This window comes from Bipolaris victoriae, assembly GCF_000527765.1.
Source record: "Bipolaris victoriae FI3 unplaced genomic scaffold scaffold_87, whole genome shotgun sequence".
Classification (NCBI taxonomy): domain Eukaryota; kingdom Fungi; phylum Ascomycota; class Dothideomycetes; order Pleosporales; family Pleosporaceae; genus Bipolaris; species Bipolaris victoriae.
The window spans coordinates 46,648-68,444 of record NW_014575305.1 but is presented as its reverse complement, the minus strand read 5'-3'; the positions used below and the strand labels follow the sequence as shown (position 1 = coordinate 68,444).

General features: G+C 52.1%; 7 protein-coding genes across 7 annotated transcripts; 3 read left to right on the top strand and 4 right to left on the bottom strand.

Annotated features, from left to right (window-relative positions):
* Positions 1 to 267: 267 nt before the first annotated feature.
* On the top strand, positions 268 to 996 carry COCVIDRAFT_107703 (glycoside hydrolase family 11 protein; the record flags this gene model as incomplete). Its single annotated transcript, XM_014697944.1, has 2 exons — positions 268 to 515; positions 576 to 996. 2 exons carry the CDS (start codon positions 268 to 270, stop codon positions 994 to 996), a joined length of 669 nt encoding a protein of 222 aa, XP_014553430.1.
* A 2,386-nt stretch (positions 997 to 3,382) lies between these two features.
* COCVIDRAFT_29376 (hypothetical protein) lies at positions 3,383 to 4,406 on the top strand (the record flags this gene model as incomplete). The annotated part of the gene is made up of 5 exons (XM_014697943.1): positions 3,383 to 3,484; positions 3,560 to 3,620; positions 3,680 to 3,774; positions 3,846 to 4,151; positions 4,206 to 4,406. The coding sequence occupies 5 exons, from the start codon at positions 3,383 to 3,385 to the stop codon at positions 4,404 to 4,406; spliced, it is 765 nt and encodes a 254-aa protein (XP_014553429.1).
* A 301-nt stretch (positions 4,407 to 4,707) lies between these two features.
* COCVIDRAFT_29375 (hypothetical protein) lies at positions 4,708 to 7,508 on the bottom strand (the record flags this gene model as incomplete). The annotated part of the gene is made up of 2 exons (XM_014697942.1): positions 4,708 to 5,481; positions 5,535 to 7,508. 2 exons carry the CDS (start codon positions 7,506 to 7,508, stop codon positions 4,708 to 4,710), a joined length of 2,748 nt encoding a protein of 915 aa, XP_014553428.1.
* Positions 7,509 to 8,079: 571 nt separating this feature from the next.
* Positions 8,080 to 9,593, bottom strand: COCVIDRAFT_18698 (hypothetical protein; the record flags this gene model as incomplete). Its single annotated transcript, XM_014697920.1, has 5 exons — positions 8,080 to 8,632; positions 8,686 to 8,977; positions 9,041 to 9,292; positions 9,355 to 9,515; positions 9,580 to 9,593. 5 exons carry the CDS (start codon positions 9,591 to 9,593, stop codon positions 8,080 to 8,082), a joined length of 1,272 nt encoding a protein of 423 aa, XP_014553406.1.
* A 1,746-nt stretch (positions 9,594 to 11,339) lies between these two features.
* On the bottom strand, positions 11,340 to 14,213 carry COCVIDRAFT_18697 (hypothetical protein; the record flags this gene model as incomplete). The annotated part of the gene is made up of 2 exons (XM_014697919.1): positions 11,340 to 11,362; positions 11,423 to 14,213. The coding sequence occupies 2 exons, from the start codon at positions 14,211 to 14,213 to the stop codon at positions 11,340 to 11,342; spliced, it is 2,814 nt and encodes a 937-aa protein (XP_014553405.1).
* Positions 14,214 to 15,103: 890 nt separating this feature from the next.
* On the top strand, positions 15,104 to 16,841 carry COCVIDRAFT_40556 (hypothetical protein; the record flags this gene model as incomplete). The annotated part of the gene is made up of 3 exons (XM_014697941.1): positions 15,104 to 15,106; positions 15,174 to 16,670; positions 16,752 to 16,841. 3 exons carry the CDS (start codon positions 15,104 to 15,106, stop codon positions 16,839 to 16,841), a joined length of 1,590 nt encoding a protein of 529 aa, XP_014553427.1.
* Positions 16,842 to 17,806: 965 nt separating this feature from the next.
* COCVIDRAFT_40555 (hypothetical protein) lies at positions 17,807 to 19,996 on the bottom strand (the record flags this gene model as incomplete). The annotated part of the gene is made up of 3 exons (XM_014697940.1): positions 17,807 to 19,645; positions 19,695 to 19,905; positions 19,965 to 19,996. The coding sequence occupies 3 exons, from the start codon at positions 19,994 to 19,996 to the stop codon at positions 17,807 to 17,809; spliced, it is 2,082 nt and encodes a 693-aa protein (XP_014553426.1).
* Between the last annotated feature and the right edge of the window lie 1,801 nt (positions 19,997 to 21,797).

Sequence of the window (21,797 nt, the reverse complement as noted above, 5' to 3'; positions counted from 1 at the left end):
CAACGAGGGGCGAGAGGTGGCCCCATGACACAGGGAGGAAGACAGCGGGTGAAACAACCGCAATATGTTTCCTGCGGTGTGCACCCACGCTCTTTAACCGTCTCTAAGTATATAGGTCAAGACTTCCAAGACCGAATAAGCTCACCACCAAGCCTTTCATCTTCAACACTCAAGCAGTCTTTACTTCACTCACCCTCTTTTCAATTCACTCCTAGCGAGAACCAGCTTCTTTTCACACAAACACAAACAAATCTTCAATCTATCAAAATGGTTGCCTTCACCTCCGTCCTCCTCGGCCTCTCCGCCATTGGCTCTGCCTTCGCCGCCCCCGTTGCCGATGTCCCTGACTTCGAGTTCTCCGGCCCCAAGCACTTGGCTGCCCGCCAGGACTACAACCAGAACTACAAGACTGGTGGTAACATCCAGTACAACCCCACCAGCAACGGTTACTCCGTCACCTTCTCTGGCGCCCAGGACTTCGTCCTTGGCAAGGGCTGGAGGCAAGGTACTACCAGGTAAGCCACACACAGTGTTCTAGACCCAAATATCAATCAATACTAACTCCTTTCCTTCAGGACCGTCAAGTACACTGGTTCCACCCAGGCCCAGGCCGGTACTGTCCTCGTCGCTCTCTACGGCTGGACCAAGGGCAGCAAGCTCGTCGAGTACTACATCCAGGACTTCACCTCTGGCGGCTCTGGCTCCGCCCAGGGCCAGAAGATGGGCCAAGTCACCTGCGACGGCTCCGTCTACGACATCTGGCAGCACACCCAGGTGAACCAGCCTTCCATCGTCGGCACGACCACCTTCGTCCAGTACATCAGCAACCGCGTCAGCAAGCGCTCCACCGGCGGTACCATCACCACCAAGTGCCACTTCGACGCCTGGGCCAAGCTCGGCATGAACCTTGGTAACCAGTGGGACTACCAGACCATCTCCACTGAGGGCTGGGGCAACGCTGCTGGAAAGTCCCAGTACACTGTCTCCGCTGCTTAAATTGTGGGCGCGGTCCGTTCTTTGGCTCAAGGGGAATGAACCAGGGGTTCGGGAGATTTGTGAAACATTGGCTTGCGCAATCATCAATTCCTCTCCAGAGGAGAGGAAATATGATAGCTTCAAGAGCTTTGTAGGGGTGTTGATTTAGGGGGTGCTGCCGCTGCTGTTGCTTGATTCATTGGTGTTTATCTTTCTTTCTTCTCTATTTGTTCAGGGCCTTGACACACCCTGGCTTGTACATACTTTTTTTTTTACTCGTTTCTTGTAGGAACGGGGAAACCCTGAATATACACATTGTCTTGTTTCTCCCTCGTTTGGATGACAATAGCAATTGCCCGGTTATGAACCGAAAAAAAAACTTCCTCATCTTCTGTGTTTCTTATCATTGTGACAAGTGACTTTTTTTTTCCTTTTCTTACTTAAATTTATTGTTCTAGGTTTTCACAAAAGTATATATATTCTTAGCGATGCTGGCTGCCCCATCTTACTTAGTAAACAGGTGAGACTTCCAATTACCGCTGCCAAACGCGGGCTCGGATGTCGGCGGCGGCGCGTGGACGGAGATACATAACATTGTGTTGCTTAAAACAAGGCTAGGTTGGCTGGGCTGGGGCTGAACAGCCGGTGGCAGGATGATTTATCGGGCAAATATCAAGACACACACACACATCTTCTTAAAACGCCCTTTTGGTGGCGAAGGTTCTTAACCAAGTGGGTACCCGGGCATCGGGTCAGATGCGTTCCCTCCCCAATAAAGCAAATTTCCTAAACCTAAAAAGTCTTGCTTAAAGTTTAAATATACAGCGGCTCTTCTTGTTGTTGTTTTTAACAGGCATTGTGACACACCACGTGGCCAGGTAGGAGGGGGGGGCAAAATAAGTCTCTTTTTTGTCGCTATTTGCTTACTTGATTACTTGAGACCACATATAGAAAATATTGGGTGGGAAAAAAAGATTTCGGGACGGGGCGGCTCATATAAATTGAGCAGGGGAGGGGGGGGGGTTGCCTTTGTGCCGCTGTGTCATCCCGTTCGTCAACACACATGATATAACCTCAACAGTTTCATTGTTGCGGAATCTGAGGTTGGTGTTGGTTCAGGTTAAGGCTGGTTAAATGCGTTTTTTTGGCGATGGTTGAGGTGAGAGTCCCTTCTTTCTCATCGTGGCGTTTGTACCAAATCTCTTGTTTTGGGGCAAATGGCAGACACACGAACAGCAGTTGTATAGGAGATGGTTTGATCGTCGAGTAACGACATAATCAGAAGATATGCCCTCATTTGGTACATCAGAACCTTGGAACCCCTGAGACATATCTAATTTGCCCTTCCCCCCTCTGGCTGACTAAGGCGGTGGGAGATGAGGACTGATGAGGCTGCACTACAGATCTCCTGAGTTATAGGGGTACATTAGGGAAATCTAGAATGCTGCATACCATCGCTTCAATACTGATTAGAAGAACTGTAGGTGAAAAGATTGTGTGGAGTGTTTACGGTGCAGAGCTCTACTCATGGTAGTCTTCGTAGGCTGACTATTATCACGCCACTGAGCTCCTCAGCAGCGCACAAAATGTACCTGGAATTTCTGGCACTGCTACAGACAGTGATTCGTTACAGACCTTGATTGTTGCCATTCTGCAGGATGTTGCGACAACAGCAATGTCGATCAACATAGGCAGTCTAATCTGACTCTTGTCGCTGAGCACAGCCGCGTCGAAGGCTACAATTAGTAAACTTGCATTCATCAACACTTCAGTCTCACAATCGAAAGCTATATGATTGTACTTCCAAGAGAAGCGGCAAAAAATTTGACGATATCGTCACCATACTGACTTGCACAATGTAATAATCCGTTGATGTCTGCAGTAACATCAACCTCATTGCAGGCTCTGGAAAAAAAAAGTAGAGCAGTCGCAATGACAAGCAACCCTGCCTATGAAGACAGAAATTTATGGTAGCAGCTTAATGGCTGGAGATTGCATTTGAGTCAAAGTCAACAGTGAGATGACCCGACTCTCGCTGTGTTGATCACAGACGCCGATAGCATGACGGTTCGAGATAGAGAGCACGTGTGCAAAACTATTGTAGAGGATGACAGGCGTGCAGCCCACCAAGGTGTCGCTCCCTACAACTATCCCATTCAAATCCAACCAGTGAACCTTTTCTGACAAAATACCCCAGTGAAGCCGTACCGTTATTTTGATGTTCTGATGTTCTGATGTTCTGATGTTCGGTCATGGCGGCGCAAATGCGCAAGGCGAGAGTTGGAGGCCCGTGTGGACGCTAGGTCCAAAACGGCTTGCTAAGCGGATCTACACACTTTGGTTTCTCGCTCATTGACGACTTTGAGATTTCCCACGACAACCTCCTACTCACAACAACACCGTCGCCATGGGTAGGGTAATTCGCAACCAGCGTAAGGGTCGCGGATCCATCTTCACGGCCAACACCCGCCTGAACAAGAACCCCGCCCAGTTCCGCACGCTCGACTACGTATGTTCCGCCGCCCGCGACCTATGGCAAAATTGGGATACGCATACACTGGGAACGGAGGGCTAACGGGCACAGGCTGAGCGCAATGGATACATCCGGGGTGTCGTAAAGGAGATCGTCCACGACTCTGGTCGTGGTGAGTAACTGGTGCCAGAATGCGGAATTTAGGACTCCAATTGACCATTTTTTGAATAGGCGCTCCTCTTGCCAGGGTTTCCTTCCGCAACCCATACAAGTTCAAGCACGACACCGAGACCTTCATCGCCAACGAGGGAATGTACACCGGCCAGGTCAGTATTTGGAAATTTCCACATGGAAATCATGCGCGGGGGAAAGAACAGCAGACTGACACCCACCCAAGTTCATCTACGCCGGAAAGAACGCTGCTCTCACCATCGGCAACGTCCTTCCCCTCCACTCCGTCCCTGAAGGTACCGTCCTCACCAACGTCGAAGACAAGAACGGTGACCGTGGTGCGCTCGGCCGTACCTCCGGTAACTACGTTACTGTCATTGGCCACAACCCCGATGAGGGCAAGACCCGTGTCAAGCTCCCATCCGGTGCCAAGAAGGTTCTTCCCAGCTCATGCCGTGGTATGGTCGGTATCGTCGCTGGAGGTGGCCGTACAGACAAGCCTCTCATGAAGGCGTCGCGCGCCAAGCACAAGGTACGTTTTTATCTTTGTCGAATCGATGAGCTTCAGTTTCTAACAAAACCATAGTTCGCTGCCAAGCGCAACAGCTGGCCCAAGACTCGTGGTGTTGCCATGAACCCCGTCGACCATCCCCACGGTGGTGGTAACCACCAGCATATCGGTAAAGCCTCGACCATCTCCCGATACGCCACCCAGGGTCAAAAGGCCGGTCTCATTGCCGCGCGGAGGACAGGTCTGCTCCGTGGTACTCAGAAGACAAAGGACTAGAGTGGTTTTCTGTGATGTGGTGGCGTTTTTCAACGACAGGAACGACGATGATGCGGTCGGTTATTCTCTCCATACCTCTCTGTGCGGGTGGCCGGGCGTTATAACGAAATGGAAACTTGTCGGCAAGCTAGGCTTTTCCCTACTGTGGCTTGCATGCATGATAGGTTCTTTAGGGAATGTGATTCCGATAAAAATGCATCTGGTCTGTACTTTTGAAAGTGTGTGTGCATGTGTGCTTGATATGATGTATTGAAGCTCGGTCTTGTGGTAACTACAAGTGTAATAAATTGACATGACAGCACTATGCCCCACCCATTTCGACATCCCCATCTACGTGCTGACTTGTATACCCTTGATGTCCATCCTGATCACTCCCACTGTCGTCATCGTTGTCGTCCTCCACATGTGCACTGACCTTGCTCTTCCTCCTCTTCTTCTTGACACTGTAATCCATATCCAAGATCCTATAGTGCTTCCTGTCGCTTCCCAAAACCACAATTACCCTCCTGTCCTTTCGCCCGTTAACCACCAACTTGAGGGGCGTGAAACGGCCTTCGAATACGTGGCGCGTGTGCTTTTCTATGTCCTCTGGCGCCACAGGGATGGTGTGTCGAGAGGAAAGGGACACGGGTTTGCCTTGAGGGAGCAGGCAAGATGGGACTGAAGCGGGGGAAGTAAGGGGGGTGAATGATATCAGCTGTTCTTTTTGATGCTGGTGCTGGTGGTGCTGCTGTTTGTGAATCGGTGGCGGCACAGTAGTATGTGTACAAGGCAGAGAGACGATGACGTTTGTTGGTTTGGAGTGTTTCTTGCGGTCGCCATCTGACTGTGTGGTTTGTAACAGAACCAGCAAGTTTTCGTCATCTGCGAATTTGGCGTCGAGGATCTTGGTCGAGGAGTCGGTTTCCGTGCTAAAGTCCAGTGTGGATATGGCGTGGGAGTGGAGATCGCGCGCTAGGTGGGATATACTCTGGGTGTGGGTGAGGCGGTGGATGTGCAAGTGGGCTGGTGTGGATTTTGACGAGAAGAGGATATAGGTTGATATGGTGTCGGAAGAGGCTGTGTCGGAAGGTTTCTTGAGAAGTTAGTATTGTAGTTGACGTTGGACTTGGGGGATATTCTACTTACCTCAGATACCATTCGCATATCTGTCACAATGTTCGATTCCTCATCTTCAGCTCCCATGTCTTCGAGAACAAGCCCCGAGTCCATTTGAATATTGGCCTGCTGCCATTTGCTCACTTGTTTTAGTAAGCCCGTTACACCTGTTGCCAAATGTCGCAGTACATGTTCCAAACACAGTGCCTCTTCCTTGAACGTCGCGCCTTCTTTCAATAACGCAATCGCCCTCTTTGTGTCTTCATAGCTTGCTGCCTCCTTCTCTCGACTTTTAGGATCTAACTGAGCTTCCGGCCCCAAGTAGAGAGCAACATCAGATTTGGTGAGACCATACTGGATATATGCAAGGACTTGTGATACATCGACTCCCGGATCCCGTTGTTCCATTTCAACGCGCGATTGAGATTCCGGCTCTGTAGCCTGGAAATCGATAGTGAAACGCAGCCACTTGCTGAAGCTGTGGAATTGGCGCTTCTCTTCTGTTGCATAGAGCATAGCAGTATGAGCGAGCAGCCTCATATTTTTCAGCGTTTCTAGAAGTGCTGAGAAGTCGGTGATGGGTCCGCTGAAGATCCAGTCTCGATCATGAAACTGCGCAAGACCGCGCAAACGTGATATGACAATGGAGCAGCGGTCCAACGCTGGGATAAGGTTCTCGTGAAGAAGGGCAAGAAGTGTTGTAAAGGACGATGTGACAGTCGTGTCCCAACGCTTATGGCCTGCTTCTGCCAACTCGTCGACCAGCCATTCTTTCATTGTAGGGTTACAATTTCCTGTACATGCTATATGGAACAGATTCGTGACTAGGTCTCCCAGCTCTTTCTCTTCGAGGGTTTCGCTGATGTTCATCATAAACTTGCGCGGTAAATCTTGCGCGTGTTTGAAGAAAGCTCTGATCCGTTGCAGGGTTTGTGTGATATATAGAAGAAGGTTCTGTAACTGTGATGTTTTTGCGGCTATGAGATGGAGGTAGATTCCCGCGGTAGGGATGAAGTTGAGGGTGAGCGGAACAAAGGCGATACTCTTTCTTGCTGGTGATGCGGCAGAGATTGTCCGCATCAAAAGGCTGTGAGTACAGCTGTATGGATGGCTTGTATGTAACAGCGGCATCTGTAGTGTGTTCCATGCCTTTGGCAGTTGGACATTGACCGTTTCTAGCGAATCGTATATTGATGGATGTACGGTCCCTCGGTCAGACAAACGGATGAACATGTCCACAGAGTTATGATCCTTCAAGTGATGTGAATGCAGTAACGAATCCACCTCGGCTTGAGAACCAAACGCACCGGAATCTGCCTGCGATATGCGCATGAACGGTAGTGCTGGTGGGAGCGGTATCGCAGGAAGCTTGGGCAATAGCGCTTCCGCGTCCATCATCGCAAGTTGATCTGGCAGGTCGGGTGCAATATCCAAAGTTTGGAAATCTGGCTGTCGCTGCAGAAAATCCTCCAACGTTGTGTCGTCCTTGAAAGCATCCCAGTCTTCGGTTGTAGGGTTCCCGAATGCATCAGTCTTTTCAGAAGTGGCGCCATTCGTCTTGGACATTAAGCCTGTCCTCTTTTTTACAGCATCGACATTGATGAAGTTCAGACCCCAGCCCATACACTTGACCCGTGCTGGAGCCTCTTCCGTCATGCTACCACTTCCTTCTTCGACATCCGGTAGCATGACATCTTTGTGCGTAACCTTGCCTGTTTCTGCACTGATCAGATCTGTGCTCCCATCGCTCCAACTAACAGCGATACTTTTGCCGTTGAATTCCCACTGCATGGCATCGACGCACACATCCTCGCTCTTTCTTTTCAGACCAAAAGCTCTTTGGCCGTTGATTCTGTAGACATCGAGACTCTCTTCATCCGTGACTACTGCAACAAGATCCATGCTAGGGCAGTAGGATATCAGATGCGGGTGAATTGGATGTAATAGGGTCTTTTCCGCCTGTAGCAGCAGCTGCCGCTCTTGGGATGGGTTTGCAGTCACCATGATTGCTGATTTGCTGGCCTCGAGGGCCGTTGTGTGGAAAGGGCAAGAAGTTGGGGTGTGTATTCAGTGCTTATGATTTGTTTGTAGAAGCGCGTTCTAGTCTGAACATGACTAGCGCAGTCGCGCTATCACGTTCGCAGATTACTCGTGCCTTGTCACACCAAAAGGAGACGCGGGGCAATATTCTGGTAGTTAGCACTTTGACACAGTAGCCACAATCCCCATCTGGCCGCCTCAGCTTCATGGTTGCACAAACGTACGCGTCTTGATGATTCGGAATATGAATGTCTGGTATTCATCTGTGGAGAAATGATACCCAGCATAATCGCCGGGATTCCTCTGGGTATCCATGTCATGCTATCGTAGTACAAATACAAGTGGCCGGCACCTTTAACTCGGGGGCCATCTCCCAATCCCTCAAACCAATACTACAACAAGAGCCGTAAACGCCACTGTGCGGTGCAATGTGTTGCACAAACCATATCTAATTCCCAAGTCACGAAGCGGGCAAGACACACCCATGTACGACCCAGGATAGCAAAATTCTCTATGCACACACTTCATCGTCCTTCTATCGACGCGCTGAATGATTCCTCTTTGGTTGCACAGACTCTTTCTGTACCCGCCCTCTGCCTGTCCCACTGAGTCTGCCACTCAGGCGCGTCTCCTCGTCAAAGCTGGGTCGCTTTGTGTTGCGCCCACTTTCCAGATCGTCATCGCTATCACCGGCAAGATCGCCCAGCTCGAACTGATTCTCAGCATCGTAGTCGTGCATCAGTGCGCTCCTGTCCCCCGCATCTGCATAGCTAGACCTGCTGTTTCGGATAACGCCATTCGACTGGTGCTCGTAAGGATCTCCGCTGCGTCGTGATTGCATACTGCGTCTTGTAGGGAAGCCAGAAATGGCATCAGATGGCGGACCGTCGAACCGAGAGCCAAGTGCTGGGTCGGCGCAGGGGTCTTCGCGCGATAGGTTGAGAAGGTATACACCAGAAAAGATAATAAGAAAACCACAAAGGAGAGAAATAGTGTTGACCGCAGACGTGGTGTTGAAGCCTTGGAACAAAAGACAAGAAGCAACAAGTGTACAGGTAGTAAAAGTAACATAGTAGAGGGGGTTCACGCTAAGTCGCAAAAGTTAGCACATATGGACGGAGCATGTAACATGGAGACGTACATATTCGTGGAAAACTGGCTCAACGCCTTGTTGAAGTAGTTCATCTGAGTGAGGATGCAGCCGACTACCAAGATGACGAAGACGTATGTCGAAGGATGCGTGAACTGGTTGTTGCCCGCAAATGTCATCTTAAGCGCAATACCGAAAGCCTTGATGAACATGATGGAAACGGAACCGGATGTTGAGCAGATGGAAAGGTAGATGAGGGGGTTCTTGCGACCGTACTTGGGCGCGATCTTGTAGATCATGAAGACGCAGAAGACGACGCAGAAGGCGCAGTAGAAGAGGAAGCCTGTAGTCATGCCTTGTTAGTCGCTGCTGTACAAAGGCATATGGGAAGCTGGGATAGACGTACCAGGCTGTAGAGCAAGGTCCAGAATCTCCTCGACCGACTGAACCTCCTTGTCCGGCGGCGCGTGTAGTACGATAATGACGGAGCCGATCAGACATATTGCGCAGCCAATCTTGCCCAAACGACCCAATTGTTCGTCCAAAAAGTACGAGCCGAGGACAGCACCAATGAGGACGGAGAGAGCTCCGAGGGGGGTCACGAGGATGGCGGGGGCGAAGGCATATGCAGCGAAGTTAAATATCTCGCCGAGTACCACTGTAGAGCAAGTCAGCGCTGCAAAGGGCAGTGGCAGCGTGTCGCGATGTAGGCGCACTCACTGGTGATGATGCCTGCCCACCACACGGGGTTCTGGAGATATCCAAAGCCGTCTCCGTCGAAGCCATGCTTCTCGATGGAGGCATTGAGACCCTTTTTGGTGATTACAAAACTCGCGCCGATGGCCAGGGACGAACTCATGGCCAGCATGAGCCCTATGTATCTGGCGTCACAGTCAGTGGCCCGTCGTCGCTGGCGGCAGGGCGGTGCGGGCGCATCTAACGTACTTGTCTTCGACCATGATGGCGCCGGGTAGAGGTCTATGCGACCTGTCTCAGCGGAATCGCGACCAGAAGATGGAGGGAGGAGTGGACGGGTCGCGGTGCAAGACTGGAGTCGAAGAGGTGTGTGTGGGAGAGGGTGTGCGCGGTGGAAGCTGCTGTGTACGGGGTCCGAAGTTAGGGTGGGTTGGGGAGCGCAGCGTGGCGTGGCGGCGGGCTAGACGCAGAGGTGCAGTGTGGGCGCAGGCGGGTTATCGATAGGCCTCCGTATCGTGACCTCGAGTGCCGAACAGAGCAACGCGGCGGCTACCGTCGTGCACTATTGGTAATGGCGTGTGCAGAGGGTGCTGAGGAGGCGACGCTGCAGCAGCAACGATGCAGTCTGGGTCGGGAATGCTTGCGCAGAGGCGCTGCGTGTTTCACCAAAGCACGGCCAAGGAACCTGTGCTTGACTGTGTCGTGTCGAGCAAAGGCGTCTTGGAAACGAACGGACGAAACGAAGACAGATGCGATGAGGGCAGCAGGCCAGGTCGTCACAGTCGTTGGTGGTAATGGGAGTGAGTGGCTAGTAGTGGTACAAATAGAGAGAATGGTAGTAATGGTAGTAGTACATAAGGAGCAGCGTCAGGCCAGAAAAAGAAAACAACAAGCGAGCGTCGTGTCAAGGCAAGAAAGCGTGGGCGTATTCGAGTGTAGCCATATGTAGTAGTATTGGTCCGTCGGATGGACATGGACAGTCTGCGCCAACAAGGAGAAACACCTGTCGGGCCTTGCCTTGCCTTGCTCGTTCCCAGGTGGCGTGCCACCCTCTACGATTCCCCCGACGCGCCAGTCAGCCCGCCCCAACGTTTCACGGCCGATTCACTCAACGCAAAGGTCATAGCTTGCCGATCCCTTTGTCACGCAGTCGACGCGGCCTCTGTCTCTACTACTTACCAACAAGACGCCCAACCATTCATCCGCCTCTCAATTACATGCCAGAGCCCTTGGCCTCGTGTCAATGTGCACCCTCTCCTCTTGTCGTGCACCCTCGTAACTATCTACATCTCTCCACCACGTGGCCCGCTGAGGCTGTCGATAATGTTTAAAAAAAACTGCGCCTCGTCATGCCGTATTTAGTCGCCCCAAAATAGCAGGCCTCGTAACCCTCTTCCCCACAACCTGGTCACAAAATTATGGAGAGCCTAGACCATTCGTGTCATCATCGCCTGCAACCGGAGCCTAATTTCCTAGGCCACGCTGAGCAATCGTCACAAAGAGCTGCAAATAGTAAAAACCCCACATTAGCCTTGCAGTCTTTTATTGAGAGCCTCAACATGTCTCTACGGCCTTATGGCTACGTTGGGAGAAAAAAAGCAAAAAGTGCCTCGAAGCACTTGGGTATATCGCTCAAACTGCCTCGCGCCCTCTATTCCCCTCCACCCCATCAAGAACAAAACGACCATGCAAACAACGTCACGTCAGTCGTTGTTCGCACTACAAACCAATCGCCAGCCAACCAAAACCAGTGCAAAAGTCACAATCCGGGAAGGTGGTGCCGGGGTATAACAAAGGAAAATCGCCAGAGATTACCTTCCCTCTTACCTTTTGCCCCTCGCCAAAGCCAGAAAAAAATAATTCAAAATCTCGTCGTGCATTGCAATATCGGTCCTACAGTTAGTATACACTTGTATTAGTTCAAACTTGGGTAGATTCCAGGATGGCGTGTCCATGTAACTGCTTGTTAGTATGTCTGAAGACCCGAAGACTCAGAGGACGGGGCGCCTTCACACTCGCGCGCGTTTGGCGTCTACATATACGAAGTCAGCGTTTGCGTTTCGCTTCAAGGGTAACCAGGCCATCGCCGTACCTATAGAGTCGGATGCAATGTCCACTCCATGTCCAGCCTCGTCGATAGATCGCTTGCGTCCTTGTGAAGACACATCATGGGCATCAGTAGACGAGGCCGTCGTAGGATCTGCAGCCGAAGACGTTGCACTGCCGAGCTGTCCAGCCACGCCATCCTCTTCGTCTTGAGCCTCGACATTGTCGTCTTCATGTCCCATCGTCGTCTCCGCAACGTCTTGGCCTAGGTTCTGGTCGACAGTCCACTGCGCATTGTCCACATCCAAGACATCATTCGCGCTCGTCGAGTAATCGCCATCCGTTGCAGTGTTTTCACCACCATTAAAATCTTCTCCATTTGTGAATTCCGCCTCTGTTTGTTGCACCAAGTCCTGGTATTCATAGCCGCCATAGTCTTGGTTAGCATCGCCATCAAACCCAAAGTTGGTGCTGTCGTTTTGGACTTCATCCGATTGCGACTCATCAGGGTCGACTTCTTCAAGGGCTTCAAGGGCTTCATCGTATTCCCAGTATTCATTGGGATCACTGTCAAAGTCCTGCTCGGCGTCGACGTTAGGGTCTTCTGTAGCGTCGAAGCTGCCTTGGTCCTCGTCTGCGTTTGTTTGCTTGCCAATACTTGGCGATCCTGCAGCAGGTGACTGCCTCTCCGCGTTGGATGTTTCGTCGCCTTGCACAGTGGCGGGCGAGGGCGATGGCTCAGTATGAGGTGCTTCTTCAACCCCCTCGACAGCAGCGGACTCCTCGTCCTCTCCATCACTGTAATCAATAATGTCGCCTTCCTCTTGCAAGCGACGGGCCTCCAGTTCCGCTGCAGTCTGCTCATGAGACTGTGAGCGTGTCTGTTCAGGGTAGCCTTCAACCCTTTGTGGGTTTGTAGAGATTTCACTAGAACTAGGAGGCTGTGGTGCGTGATCCACATCGACATCCTCTTCATGGCCTCCGGTAGACACGTTTTCAGTCGCAGCCTCTACGCTTTCGCCAACCTCAACACCCCCTTCCTCGACAGAGTCTTGCGTGCCATCCTCTTCATGGCCATACTCCTGGCCAGGATCTTGCTGAGGCTCAGCTGCTGCGTAAGTCTGTTCATCTTGATTGTCTTGATCCTCTAGCTCAGGTTGGTCTCCTGCATGCACTTGGACATTGACGTCTTGCGGAGCCTGGTTTTCAATATTGCTTTGCTCGTTTGCATCTTCTGCGGGCCTAGCGTCATTCAAATCTTCCTCATACGTTTGTCCGTTCGAACCTTTCTCTTCTGATTGCTCACTCGCATCTCTCTCGTAGCTGTCTTCCTCATCATCCCCATGTTGCAGCTCCTGATCCTGGACCTGCTCCTGTTCTTGCCCCTCAGTATCCCATTCGGTGTTTTCCTCGGCTGGAGGATCAAGAGGTGCACTATGAAAGTTAGTCTCGCCTGCAGCGATAGCAGCTTCGAGCCCAGAGTAGCCACGTCCGTTGTCAGCATATCTTGCTATGTCTGCGAGCAAGGTAGCGAAGCGTGGGCGATACATCAAAGTCACGTAAAACGAGTCTGGATCGTTGTTACCATCCTGTTCATGGAGCGCATGGTAATAGCCCACGAGGCGTTCGAGGGAGATGGCTACGCAAGCCGTGTTCTCTTCAAACAGCTCCATGTTTTGAAAGTGATCAAAGCGGAAGCCAATCTCCATTCCATTCAGCACCTCGTGGCCCAATGCTGAACGACATGCTTGGAAAAGATCCGACATGCTCGTTTTGGCCACTGATACGTCAGCAAGGAGCCAGTCACCACTGTTCTCATAGTCATGCTGCTTGAAAAGCCATAGCTCTTCGCCCATGCAATTCACAGTGACAGGTGGTAGCTGCTGAACAGAAGCATCTTCCCCATGTTCATTGACTTGAGCAGATTCATCATGATCATGGCGAGGAGGCTGCATGTGATTGTGGCCACTTTCGGCACTTGCATGCTCCTCTTGGTCTTTGAGCGTAATGCCGCCATCGTCACCATCAGTCTGAGCATCTTCTTCATTGGGATCAGCTGACTGAGCACAGGTTGAGATCTCATTGTTATCGCCTTTCGTGCTTCCGTCAGCAACGACGTCAGAGTGCGCATGTGGGCTCTGTGAGTTTTTGCTTGTGTTTGTGGACATTAGAGCTTGTAAATCAGCAGGTATTTCGTCCTGGTGGACTGGTGCATCCTGCGCCTGTGGGGGTTCGTTTTGCTGAGCGGGCGCATCATGGGTCTCAGAGGGTTCATTCTGCTGAGCAGGCACATTCTGCATCTCAAGAGGTTCGTCTTGCTGAGCAGGTGCATCCTGGACCGGACCCGGTTCATCTTGCATAGAATCATGTTGCTGTAACCAGGGTGAACGAAGCGCTGTGTCGTGATAATCATCGTCCTCTTCAGAATAGTCAAGTAGGTCTTCATCTTGGACTTCAGCTTCCACCTGAGTTGCGGCGGGGTGGGCTGCAGCGGGCTGTTCGGCAACGGTGTCGACATCGACGTCAACATCCACATCCACATCCACATCCACATCGACGTCTTGATCTTGGTAACTATAGTCCTCTTCAATGACATCCTCCTGGTCGACCATGTAATCATCATTGTCACCGCCGGGAGCAATCTGGGCATCCATTCCATTGGCCGAGGCAGCATCGCCGATAGAGACATCATCGTCCGGGCCATATGCAGGCGGAGGCTCTAAATCCAATTCGATGTCACCATCGTTGTAGCCGAGAATGCCATCGTCCGAGTGCAAGTCCATGTCATCGGCTGCAGTGATGTCGAAACTAGGCGTAGGATGCGTAGTAGTAGCCATGATAGCTGTGGGATGGCGACAAAGGGGTTTGTGGGTCTAGGTATGTATATCGGTCGAAACGCGTAGATAAAGGAGCGTGGGGAGCGCGTCAGAGCTTGGTGCAAGTCACAAGGTGGCGATGCAACAAAGCGCAATAAAGGGACGCAAACTTGATAGTGGGTGCACTGTGGCAGGTAAAAGCTAGAATCGCATGGTGAGGCGGTCTCTGATAGTTTTGCAGTCGTGAAGATGTGGACTGAGTGAGGGTGAGGGTGATGAGGACAGTGGAAATGAGACAAAGTGCGCACAGCGGTGTTGGCGCTAGTACGGGAAAGAAGAATGGTGGGAGCGGGCAAGTGGCAGCAGAACGTGTACACTACGTGCACTTGGTGTAAACCTATCGGAAAAGCCGGAGCGGTCAGTGTTTCTGTCGTATCGGTTTAGGGCTGCAAATCTGAGCGCACAAGAGAGGCTGCCTAGATGCGGGATTCGCAGTTGAAGAGTTGCTGGTGATGACTAGTAGAGGGCATGGGCCGGAGAGGCTACTTAACAATGGCAGCCAGCGCTAGGCAAATGCGCGTGCACGTGACTCCAGGTGTCCACTTGGAACCTCCAGGTGTTGCGACTGGGTGCAGCTGCACCTTAGAGGCGGTGCCTGTCAACTCGTCTTCGTAATACCCAGAGACAACCTACTCGGTCTTGTTAGCATCTTTGGTTGGCTCTGCTACACTTTGTTCCTGGAACCTGCCTTCAAGATACGCTTGCTGTCTTGAACAACTGTCCGTCTCAATAATATTCCCCACCATCTCCAGCAACGCGGCTACACGTCCACAACCTTACCACCCAAGTCACCACTGCTTTTCAGCCTCTCCCACCTTCTTCCCAATACCATCAGGTAGACACTAGCCACAATGGTATGCAATTGTACACGACACATAGCAGTCGACCCTTTGTCCACCCGCACCAAGCTGACGAAGCCAGGTGGTCCTCGCGGCTTCAATATGCACAAGAGGCGGCAAGGCAGTCCTCTCGCGCCAATTCCGGGAAATGCAGCGCTCCCGCATTGAGGCTCTCCTCGCTTCTTTCCCCAAGCTCGCCGACAGTGGAACCCAGCATACCACCTGCGAACAGGACAACGTGCGCTACGTCTACCAGCCCCTCGACGAACTTTACATGGTCTTGATCACCAACCTACAATCCAACATCCTCCAAGACATCAACACTCTGCACCTCTTCGCTCAGGTCTGCTCCTCGATATGCAAGTCTCTCGACGAGCGCGAGATTCTCAAGAACGCTTTCGAGCTTCTGACGGCCTTTGATGAGATTGTCACACTGGGATACAGGGAGAACTTGACCATAAGCCAGATCAAGACTTTCTTGGACATGGAGTCACACGAGGAGCGTATTCAAGAGATCATCGCACGGAACAAGGAGCTTGAGGCTTCAGAAGAGCGCAAGCGCCGGGCCAAGCAGCTCGAGATGCAGCGCAAGGAGATGTCGAGATCACAGCGAGCAGGCGGAGGCATGGGAGGAGGTATGGGAAGCGGCATGGGAGGTGGAATGGGCGGTCGGTCGCCATCGTATCCTACCTTCACACCCAGCGTGCCCACGACCAACGTTGCCGACACCTACGACTCGTATGAAGCCGAGAAGAAGAAGGCGTCGAGCAAGCCATTGGCTCTCGGCAAGAAGGGTATGCAGCTCGGCAAGAAGAACAAGACCAGCAACATGTACGAGCAAGTGACTGGTGAGGTCGCGCCAGCTGAAGAGGAGCCGCTTGTTGCACCTAAGCCAAGTGCATCCGCTGTAGCAGCCCCAGCGAGCGCACGCCAATCGACCTCGACCGACCGCGAACCTGTTCATATTACCACCAACGAGACCATCTCGGCGAGACTCGACCGCGAAGGTCTTCTTAAGTCGTTTGAAGTCAAGGGCGAGATGCAACTCAAGATCACTGATGCTTCTTTCACTCAGGTCAAGCTTGACCTGGCTACAGGAGACACTCGCGGTGCTCAACTTATGACACATCCAAAAGTTGACAAGACAGTTTTCAGGAACGACAAGGTCATCCAGCTTGCCGACACAAGCAAGGGCTTCCCATCGAACATGGGTATTGGCGTCATGAAGTGGAAGCTGGCGCCACGACCAGACGATATCTCGGACCCACCCATCACATTCCGCGTCTGGGTTGAGGACTCTGGTAACATGTACAACATCACAGTCGAGTATGAGCTTACTGGTGGCAACTCGCTCAAGGACGTCACCGTCACTATTCCTTACCAGACGGACGAGCCCAACGTGTCATCTTTTGACGCTGTCTATGAAGTCAGCGGCGACAGCATTGAGTGGAACATTGGTGCTGTTGACGAAGCGAACAGCTCCGGCAGCTTTGAGTTTGAGGCTCAAGCCGGCAGTGACTCTGAATTCTTCCCCATGAGCATTCGCTTCAGCAAGAGCACACCTTTTGTGGATGTAGATGTAAGTCTTTGTTATAGTCATCACGCTTGCTTTCAAAAAAAAATAGGCACAGTAGAAGGAGTATGCTAACCAAGACTACAGGTCTCGTCTGTAACCCTGCTCTCCATGGGTCAAGAGATCAGCTTCTCCAAAGACGTAAAGTCTGTTGCCGAAAACTACACCATTTCATAAACAATGTCATATCTGTGTTGAATCCGCAAACGGAATATATTGCCAGCAGTAAGGAGTGGACAATTATGCTGAGGAGGGTAGCTTCCCCGGGCTCTTCCTGGGAAGCTAGATGTAGAGGGGTCCAGATAGACTTGAAGCTGGAAATGACATGAATTTGTGTTGAAGGACAAGATTATGACGTGCCCGCCTAGGTGGAAGCCGATGTATCATTGCGTAGTTGCACAGCATATAGTCGTCCTGCTATGTGAAATGAACATGTCGTGTGTTCAATGTTCGACAAGGAAAAGGGTTGCCGGCCAAGACAAGGAACGCATGTAACACTTTATTTCCACAAAGTGACCATCTACTTATTCTCATGGTGGTTTTTGGCCATGCATTATCTGCAAAGCAAACAAGCTTGCATGCAAATGTTTCTGCACCCACCGCTCTACTGCTTTAGGTACAATACATGACAACAGCACCCACACATGTTCACCACACAGAAGAAGAAGAAGATACATCAAGATATCCAAAGTTATATTGCACCCAACTACTCGCTTAATCCCGCTGTTACAATAAACAACAACAAAAGTCGTCAATGGTATATATATATATATATAATAAAAGAAGCTAGTTATAGACAGCCCGAAAAAAAAGGTGGGGAGGGGGGGGGGNCGATAAGCGNGGACAGTCCCCCCCAACCGCCCCGGGAAAGAAGAAGAAGAAAAAACAGCAAGGTATCAAAAAGAAAAAACAAGCAGAAGCGGTGGCTACGCGTGAAAAAAAAAGCTCAGGAATTTCTAAGATTTGTAATCGGCCGTTAAGATCTCGAGATAGGTAATGTCATGATATCAAGGTATATATATATATATGAGTGTCGAACCTGCGCGCGCATAATCGCATAGTAAGGCAGAGCGCACAGGAATAGAAGGAAGAAGGTGTGTGTGTGTGTGTGTGTGTGTGTGTGTGTGTGGGATCTGGGACTTTCAGATAACGGCATCACCGAGGAAGCCAAAGTCCTCCATCAGGGCATCAAGGCGACTAACCGCGCTCTCCCTATGCACACTGATATTGCGCTGATGCATGATTCTCTCTACACCTCTTACTTCGCTCTCTGCCAGCGTACTCTTGCTCGTTGTCTCGTCGGCGGGCAGACTGTACTGGAAGCCGAGGCCGAAGCAAGCGGCTTGGCGGCGCGAGGAGCGGCGCGAGGAGGTTGTGGAGAGGATGTGGGGCGAGGAGGGGGGCGAGGAGAAGAGGTCGGAGCCGAAGGTTGAGATGCGGAGTTCGGAGAGGCGGGGTGGGGTGGAGATGCGGTGGGTGGAGGTGGTATCGTCTTGGTCGTAGTCTTCTTCTTCGTCTTCGTCGTTGTTGGAGGAGGAGGAGGAAGAGGAAGAGGGAGAGGATGGGGTGGTTGTGGTAGTTTGGAGCTGGATTTGGGAGAGGAGGTGCGAGAGGTGTGTTGGAGAGGAAGGGGTGGGGTCCGCGTATGAGTAGCGGATTAAGAGGCCCTGGGGTATCTCGCCATCGCTGTCGTTGCTGGTGAGGGAGCTGAAGGTTGGGGAGAGGACGATTTCATCGTCGTCTGAGATGGGGGAGGTGTAGCCGATGGAATCGTTGCTCCAGGTAGAGAAGTGGCTGCGGGCTTTTTGTTGGAATTGCAAATCCAAATCCAAATTCAAGCTATCCAGGCGCTCTTCGTCATCCGCTTCTTCAAACTCGTCTTCTGACTGTTCGGCTTCCGAGTTCGTGGTTGGAGAGCGGTTGCAGGCGTATAGGGGTGCGGGTATTAGGTAACGGGGAAGTGCGGGAAGCTCCTTGTCGAGGAGCGACTTCCGGAATGTTGGGTTGGGGCGCTCGCCATGGCTAGATGTAGGGCGCTCGTCTGGCGTTGGGGCTCCAAGGTAGCTTGAGGGGCGCGATAAGATAGGGGCGGATGGGGTGTCATCCTCCACCACGGTATCCTTCTCTTGAGGGTTTTGCATCAACTTGGGTGAGGTGAGCCATGGATCGTTGGAGAAGAGATAGTGCCGTGTTCGCCGTGTATCTGCTGAATTGGCACGAAGTCTAGACTGCTCGACCTGGAATTCACTGGTGATGATTGATGAGGGCACATGCGATCGTCTGCGCGTGGGGCGCTCCTCGATGGCCGATAGCTCGGCAGGTCCAAAAGCCGAGTCTAGATCAGGGTCCACAGGATGTGATGCTAATGGGGAGAACTTCTTTCTCAATGAAGGTAAAGATTGTTGCGGCGTAGTTTCTGGTTGTGCTTCTCGTATTGATTCAACTGATGGACGATACATTGATAAAGGGATGAGATTGAGATCTTCTCCACCACTGACAAGCACAGGCGAGCTAATGTCCAACTCTCTGGGTTTCGATCCATATCGATTTCTCGAGTTGGCTCGTTTCGAGGCTAGCTTGTCTTTGAGGGCCTTGAAGTCTGCGAAGATGGGAGTAGAAGGCAAGTAGGGCGATGCCGATGCACTTCGTGCATGGCGCACATTGTGCGGCGACAAGAAACAATCCATGGGTGCATGTGTAGCAGACCGCGGGGTCCAGGGCGAAGGCAAAGGAAGCGTAGATGCCTCTGGAGTCCCCGCTGGCCGTGCAGAAGGATGCGACCTTGGAGGCGTAGGTGGAACTGGCGTAAGATATCTATCGTTGGGATTGCGTGTAAAAGCGGAAGTCGTATCGGAGGCGCTGCGACTGTGTCCCTCACGAGGTACATCCAGAACGTTGAGGCGTTGACCTGGCAGAAGAGGACAAAATGTCGTAGACTCTTCAGCAGGGTTGTGGAGTTCCTCATCACCATCAACTTTGTACTATATTACTGTCAGTTTCCGAAGCCTCTTAGCAGGGCAGATAACCTACATAGTACCAATATGTGCCACCCATCTTAAGTGGTCCGTCCCGTTTTGGTGATTGCTGGGTCAGGTCTCCGTCGCAGATAATGTCAGAAAAAGTAAAGCAACCTTTCCATATATTACGGCCCCCGCGTGAGTCGAGTTCCAGTGGATATGACCGGGTAAAGTTATCCCAGGATCCAAGTAATACTACACTGCGTAGTGCGGCAGGGCAGTGGCTTGATACGAGGGTGAGCGACGGGCACTGAAGTAGGAGGCACAGAGGGGGTAGACATACAAGAGAAAAGTGTGGAGCGTGGTGTTGTCCATGGCCACGATAGCGGAAGAATCTAGGCTGATAACGGCAAGGCCTGTCAACTTTGAAGCGCGTATGCGTCTAAGCCCTGGCTCAGTCTGAGGAGTTGCATGGGACCAAGAGTGTCAAATATAGAAGTCCATGCAGAAGTATGTGTTGGATTGTTTGAGCCTGGTCCTTGTGTATGGCCGCGTCAGAGGAATGTCCAGGAAACGGGGCAAAACAATTCAGTGATTGGTGGGCGCAAGTCAAGCGTTTAGAAGAATGCTGAAACCGAGTCCTCGAGGGCGTATGTCGGATTACGGCGAGGCTGACCGGGGGAGGCACACGCTGCCTGGGGAATGGAGAGCCGGCCTGGGAAATTTCCGCAGCAAACAAAAAAGCCTCGATGTTTTATGCAGGCTGTTGCCGACCGGCAGCACAGTGTTGGATTGTGGAGACTGAGGCTCAGTTGGGGAGGGCCAAGATTGGTGGGTTTGGCGCCTGTGGATGATGTTGGTATATAGGTGGTGAGGGGAGGATGCAGGCTGAGCGCTTAGCATCGACGTCCAAATCGCTGAAATGTCGGCTAAGTGAAACACTCTATGCGAAACGGGCCGAGGGGCCTGTGTATACTGAGTAAAAGAGGGTATGAAAAGGAAAGAGAGCAGGCGGCGGATCGTAGGTCGGAGATGTAGGTTGTTCTGTTCGGGGGGAGCCACCACGCGAATGACAGCCAGCCACTGGCGCCTTCTCGCTATGCCAGGAAGAAGAAAAAGAGCAATGGCAAGCAGACGAGGGCTTTTGAGCAGATGGATTTAGATGCCTGATTCAAAACACGCCAGATTCTGAGGTGCATTATCGGGCTTATGCGATGATGCGCTCCCGTTGGCTGGCGGGGCCGTCCACCAGAGAGGAGACTTCAGCTCCTTCATTTCCTCAGCCGTGCAAACTCCATGACGGCAGACGATTGCCCTCGGGGGCACATGAGGCCATCGATGCCGCTAGTGTTTACCTTGGAATTGGCACGACGACGGATAGTTTGGGTCGCGCAGCAGCAGACGGGCCTGGTTCATGTGCGAGTGCAAGAGAACGAGAAAGGGTGCGCATAGGGTTCAGGAAGCCAAGCCATGGGCATGTTGTCCGCGGGAGGAGCTGAAAAGGTACGGTAGATCGCATCTTGCTTGATTCAAGGCTCCCCTGTCGTCGCTGGCCAACGGCATCCCAGACACGATTCAAGGGAGCGCGCGGTTACGCTGGGGGCCGCCACACAGTGACGCTTAACTCGCAGGCCCCTGGCACGATCGTCTCCTACCGACCAAGCGACCCACTCACAGCAGGTCGAGCGTCCACGAGGCGTTGCAACAGCATGGTCGCCGGGTTTCCGGTCCTGGTCGTTGCTGAGGACACGGCATGGATTATCTCGTGGGGGCTGTTTGCTTGCTTCTCTCCACCACGACCATGACCATGACCACGACCACGACCACCATTGGCATCACGGAGCCGGCTCCTCATACGACCCCCGCTCCCACCAACGGCGAGCCTCGCCCCAACCCCAAGGCCAGCCTAGACATGTAGCCAAAGCATGTGGCCGTCACAAACGCCTGACAGTCAATAGTGTAGCGCTGGTTGCGGCACAGGTCTCACTGCTGAGCTGGGCATGGCCAGTCGTTAGTATCACCAGGCCGAGGCCTCCCTTTGCATTGCATTGCGTTGCATACCTTGGAAGCGGAGCCTGTTACGTTGCCATGACGGCCACGAGAACCCTTGGTGCCGGCATCCATCAACCCTGTTTTGTTAGATTCTGCTATGCTGCAAATGCAAACGCCTACGTCC